The 5,578-nt window shown below is 36.4% G+C and overlaps 2 protein-coding genes across 2 annotated transcripts in view; one reads left to right on the top strand and one right to left on the bottom strand.

Moving 5' to 3' along the window:
- Positions 1 to 1,284: 1,284 nt before the first annotated feature.
- Positions 1,285 to 1,986, bottom strand: LOC107726687 (type-4 ice-structuring protein LS-12-like). Its single transcript, XM_016536375.1, has 3 exons — positions 1,941 to 1,986; positions 1,612 to 1,738; positions 1,285 to 1,504 (listed from the first exon to the last, which is right to left on the bottom strand). The coding sequence occupies exons 1-3, from the start codon at positions 1,984 to 1,986 to the stop codon at positions 1,285 to 1,287; spliced, it is 393 nt and encodes a 130-aa protein (XP_016391861.1).
- Positions 1,987 to 4,393: 2,407 nt separating this feature from the next.
- LOC107726686 (RNA-binding protein 8A-like) overlaps positions 4,394 to 5,578 on the top strand; it is a 3,383-nt gene continuing 2,198 nt past the window's right edge. The window contains exons 1-4 of the mRNA XM_016536373.1: positions 4,394 to 4,510; positions 4,964 to 5,023; positions 5,105 to 5,182; positions 5,288 to 5,424. Of these exons, the coding sequence (XP_016391859.1) occupies positions 4,399 to 4,510; positions 4,964 to 5,023; positions 5,105 to 5,182; positions 5,288 to 5,424 (387 nt within the window). The 5' untranslated portion in view covers positions 4,394 to 4,398. The remainder of the gene's footprint in view (positions 4,511 to 4,963; positions 5,024 to 5,104; positions 5,183 to 5,287; positions 5,425 to 5,578) is intronic.

Raw genomic sequence — 5,578 nt, 5'->3', positions numbered from 1 at the left:
GTGTGTATGTTTGGGCATAAAAAAGATCTACAAAGTTACAAATCTCAAAGTCCACTCCAACGGGAGATATTTCTTTTTTTTAAAATACCTTTTCAAGAACTACAACAAACGGCTCGTTTGGTCTACAGCGTTGTTTTCTGGGGATTTTGTGATGTCACAAAGCGGCCCATTAGAATATAATTGAACAAAAATATCCCGCCTACGGAAATTCGAATGGTTGGGGGGTGGGGAGGGGCGAGGTCATGGTTAGAACGCTTGGTTGAGCGCATCAGACAAGAAAACTACGAATAATTGCTGCTGTAGCTTCAAGTTCTTGTTTTACGGGGTTTGTGATGTCACAAAGCGGCCTATTAGAATATCATTAAAATAATTCCCGCCTATGGAAATTCGAATGGTTGGGGGGTGGGGAGGGGCGAGGTCATGGTTAGAACACTTGGTTGAGTGCATCAGACAAGAAAACTACGAATAATTGCTGCTGTAGCTTCAAGTTTTCGCAAGTTATTACACATGCACCTGAATAATTATGTATGTAAATATGTATGTTACAATTATGAAAACGTTTTTATAAATTGCTGACAGTACAATACTGGACAATGATGTAATCTGCATAATTTACACTTCAATTATGAGACTATGGTATAAATAAATTCAACTGTATAACAGTTTCACTGCAATTCACGTTATAATGTTTGAATTAAAGAACAATAAACATAATACATATTACCGTTGTACTTATCCGTACGTAGTAAATGCAGTTATTTTTAAGCGTTTGTTGACATCCTATCTAAAATGTGATTTAGCCAAAAAAAACACGACTTTAAAAAGTTATGACCAGTCCTGAAGAAAAAAGACAACCGATGACTAACTTTTTAAGACTAGTCCAAGCAGTTTATGCAACTGGCCTAGTAATATATTGTATCTTTATGATGAGTTATCTTATTTGTTAATGAAAGAGTTAAAAGTTCATAAAGTATTAAACATGCTACCTTCAAATCATCACCCACTGTAGCTATTGTACTTAAAAATTACAGCCTTACTAAAAAATCCCTATTTTGTTTTACATTATTTCTCACAATAATTGTTGGAAATTAGGTGGTTTTCCAAAAAATATGTTTAAATATCTTTTAAAAAGTGTTAAAATTTCAGACATTTGAATAACCAGCCAGCACAAAAGTGGTCACTTTTTAATCCTTTTTATTATTTAAAAAAAACCAGCATACATACGAAGAGACTGTGTCAAAATGGGGGGGGTGAGGGAACTAAGGAATGGTTATTCTTGTGGGTTTACTGGGGAGGCAGGATGGCTTTGCTCTTGTCAGCCACAAACTTGAGGACATCTTTAACATGAGTCTGGACCATGCCAGCCAGAGGGGCGACCTGAGCCTGGACAGAGGCGGCCAGAGGCTTGATGTGGTCTTCAATGTTGCTGGAGAGGGGCTTCAGCTGCTCGTGAAGCTTCTCAACCATGGGCTGGAACTGTGCTCTGCTCTGCTCAAAGTAAGCGCTGCAACACAAACCAATTAATAAAATCAATTAAAATGGATCATTGTGTTGATCATTTCACATTTGAGATGAAGTTTCCACCACAATGCATGACGATGATGGACTTACTTGGCCTTGTTGACCAGCTCAGGGCCCTCGACGTTCTTCAGATTGTCCACAAGATCCTGGAAGTATTTGGCGATCTTCTCCAGCTCAGCAGGAGCGTCTCTCTTGACCAGAGATGCTGACTCAGAGCCTGGAATACGAACAGAGATGTTTGATCAATACAGTCTTGCATCTTTACTCTCAGCCACTCAAGCTAAATCAGGTGAACGACTCTGTTAAGTACTCATAAAATACCCACTGCACACATTGTTCCAGTTTGAGTTACCATATTACATACACAAAATACGACATATCTTGAGAGCATCACAAGTTAACATGGTTTAAAGTCTCACCAATGGCCAGAGCAACAACAAGGACAGCGATCAGGAAGAATTTCATTCTGCAGGATGGGCGAGGGCTGCCTGAACAGAAAGAGACAATAATTAGTTTCAGTTTGTGGTCATATCCTCATAAATTTCCATTAAGAATCAACAGCAGAGTTTGACATGACCATGCATACAATGTAGCTGTAATCTTACCTTGCTTCCAGGGGTTCTTAGACCTGATGGTGTGTTCTCCAAAGAGCCGTGGGTTTATATAGTCCTGGGACAAGTTCAAAGGGTGACCTGTGCTGATGAAGTCATCCATACACACTGAACCTTTAGGCTTTACCTGACACTGAAGTGATTGAATCAAAGTTCAGCAGTAAATATCTTTTTACTCTTTGTGCTCAAGTGATGCATTTTGTGATGTTTCAAATCACCTCATGAGATCAGTTTTACATGAGGATATATTGAGGGAATATTAAGTATTCAATATTAAAAGTATCATAATGCATTAATGAAGCACATTTCCATGACTTTGTCTTTATCGTGCATAAACTCTTTCAAACACCGGAAAGGTAAATCTAGAATATACTGTGTATAAACCTATGCAACCTTATCATATTCTTAGTCTCTTATTTTATTATTCTATTCTATTAGTCTATTATCTTAGTCTTAACAAGTGTTACTTATAATGAATAGTTTGAAATTTATTTTATTTTACTAGATGTTTTACTTTTACTAGTATATGGAAACCTAATCCTAATAAATCTATGATGCATCTTACATCAACGGTTTTCAAACTGGGGTCCGGGGACTGTCAGGAGCCGTGCAGGGGGTCCATGGAAAAATCAGTGAAGTTAGTGAAAAAAAAAGTGTAAACATTTAAAAAAATAATAATAATAATAAATGATAAAAATAAAATTAAGCTAAATAAATACATTTGATTAACTAAATAATTTTAATACATGCATTTGATTTAAATAGATAAATAAATGATACATCTAACAGTACAATATTGTAGCCTAGTGAATATGAAAATAATAATAATAATAATGTAACATAATGGAAACTATTTTTTTCCCAAATATATTTTACACATATTTACAAAATGTGTAAGAAAAAATGTGGGATGGGGTTCCCTCACACCGGATGATCATATTAGGGGTTCCTTGGCCTCCAAAAGATTGACATAGTAGGCCTACTTTGAATGAAGGCAAACAATAAGCAGACATTTTCATATGCTTTGACTTACACGTCCACACTGACCAGCTCAGCCGTTATTCTATCACAAACTGATTGGTTTATCTAAGACTGCAGAGTGGGGAAAAGATCTACAGTCAGGTATTCTTGGTTATCTTGTCTACCTTTGCCTAATAAAGGGATTATTAGAGTCCAACGTTAGAAACAAGCTCTGAACTTTACACTCAGTGACATTAGCCAGCTCTTTAATGAGGGAGACCTGCTTTTTATGTCTTTCAAAATACAATATACCAGTAATTCCTAAAGAGTTTGCCACAATTATGGATGCTATTTAACCTGGTATATGCATGCTTTTGAAAAATAATACTCTATCATTAGGAACAGTTCCCATTCCTGAACCTGTCAACACACCTATTGGTGAGATATGTTTCACGGTGAAAAGGTAGAAACTATAAAATAAGAGTTCTATTCATTGAGAACATTGTCTCTACCACCTCCTGCAGTTTCACGTTGGAACAGCCTTTTTGATCATTTAAATTGGGAAAATATATGGTCCATGCGGCAAAAGTTTTTCCTTACAAATAAAGTAAAGACATATTTTTTACATTACTCCATAACATGTAGCCTACCCTGTCAAAAATTTTCTGAGGAAAAAATGTGGATCTGTTTTTGGACACAAAATGCTCCTTTTGTCAGAATGACACAGAAACGCTTCTTCATTTGTTTTGGTCATGCAGTTGTACTTCTCAGCTCTGGAAAGATGTTAGTTTGTTTATCTTGAATACTGTCTTACACGATTTTTGAATGAATCCCAAATTTGCTATTTTTGGATTTTTTAAGCGTATCCCAATGCCTGTTTTGTAATAAACCTAATTCTCTTCTTATGTAGATTCTATATTCACAAATGTAAATTTTTGAATTGTAAACCTGTTTTAACAAGAGATAAAAAAAAATTTCACTTAACAAGAAAGCACTCAGAACATACAATTTGCACGGCCTATAAAGCTACTGTATTTAATGTTTAATTACTTTTCCTTTATTATTTGTTATGTTTCTATTTTGAGCTATGGTATTGGTTGTTCTTGTTTTCTTTCTTTCTCTATTGCTATTATTTTGAATTATTGTGTTCTAATTGTATTGTACCATAGTGTAAACTGAATGTTCAAATAAAAAAAAATCCTGATATGCTTCGATCTCCTCCAAAACAACAGATGGCGAAGTGCTCGAACAACATGTGACGCACGGAAGCCGAACAAGACGCAGCGTCGCATTGATTGTTCTGCGCATGCGCGCTGCTTCACGCTCGCTCACTCACTCACAATCAGGCATCATGGCGGACGTACTGGATCTTCATGAAGCGGGAGGAGAAGACTTTCCTATGGACGAGGATGGCGACGGTACAGTGGTTATTTACATTCAGACGGTGCACAGACAATTTATTTATTTGATATGATCTAATTTCACCTGTTTATTACTGTTTAATGTTTGAAATACTCGTGTTTATGTCCGGCGGGCCTAGTCCGATTAGCGCGCGTGCTAATAGTTAGCTAATTCAAACGAGTCGCGCTGTTGTTGTGATTCTGCTTTATTTTGTTGCCGTGCTTTGGTTTTAGTTTTTACGCGTTTTCCAATTGTCTTTTGTATTTTTATCATGGCCAATAGAAGTATTGTATGGTCTTTGAGCATACAGGCTCTGATGTATAAGTTCATTCCTTTTGTGTGTTAGTGCTTCATTGCGGTCTTCTATTTTAGTTTATTTTTATGTTCTCATAACGTTGTCTTTAAAAACGTTCATTCAGTGCTTTCGAATGCATCGTAGGAGTGATTATTTTCCTTTGTTGACTTTACAGAGAGCATTCATAAGTTAAAAGAAAAAGCCAAGAAGAGGAAGGGTCGTGGGTTTGGATCAGGTAAGTCACCTCATCTCCAATCTTGTGTTTTCATGTTTTAATAAATTATGTGCTAATGATGTCTCTGGCTTTATTTGACAGAGGAGGGAGCGAGATCTAGAGCCAGAGAGGACTATGACACAGTAGAACAGGATGGAGATGAGCCTGGACCACAGAGATGTAAGTGTAACTTGCAGAATTACATAAACATCTGACTTCTCTCTCTGTGACCTCATGATAGAAATCAAGTGGCTGCGATTTTTAACATGTTTTGGTGTCATTCAGCTGTTGAAGGGTGGATTCTGTTTGTGACTGGTGTACATGAGGAGGCGACAGAAGAGGATGTCCACGACAAGTTTGCAGAATTTGGAGAGATTAAGAACTTGCATCTAAATTTGGACAGAAGAACTGGTTACCTTAAGGTTAGTTTGCAGATTCTGGTTCTGTAAAATGAAAATGTTTTGGTATGTTGCACATTTGCATAATTTAATTGTAGTTTTTTGAATGACAGCTTAAGTCTGTAGACAAAAACACACACACACACACATATATATATATATATATATATATATATAA

This window comes from Sinocyclocheilus rhinocerous, unplaced genomic scaffold (genome assembly GCF_001515625.1).
Source record: "Sinocyclocheilus rhinocerous isolate Xijiao unplaced genomic scaffold, SAMN03320098_v1.1 scaffold5, whole genome shotgun sequence".
NCBI lineage: Eukaryota > Metazoa > Chordata > Actinopteri > Cypriniformes > Cyprinidae > Sinocyclocheilus > Sinocyclocheilus rhinocerous.
Note: the sequence above shows the minus strand (reverse complement) of the source record. Positions and strands in the feature narration are given on the sequence as shown.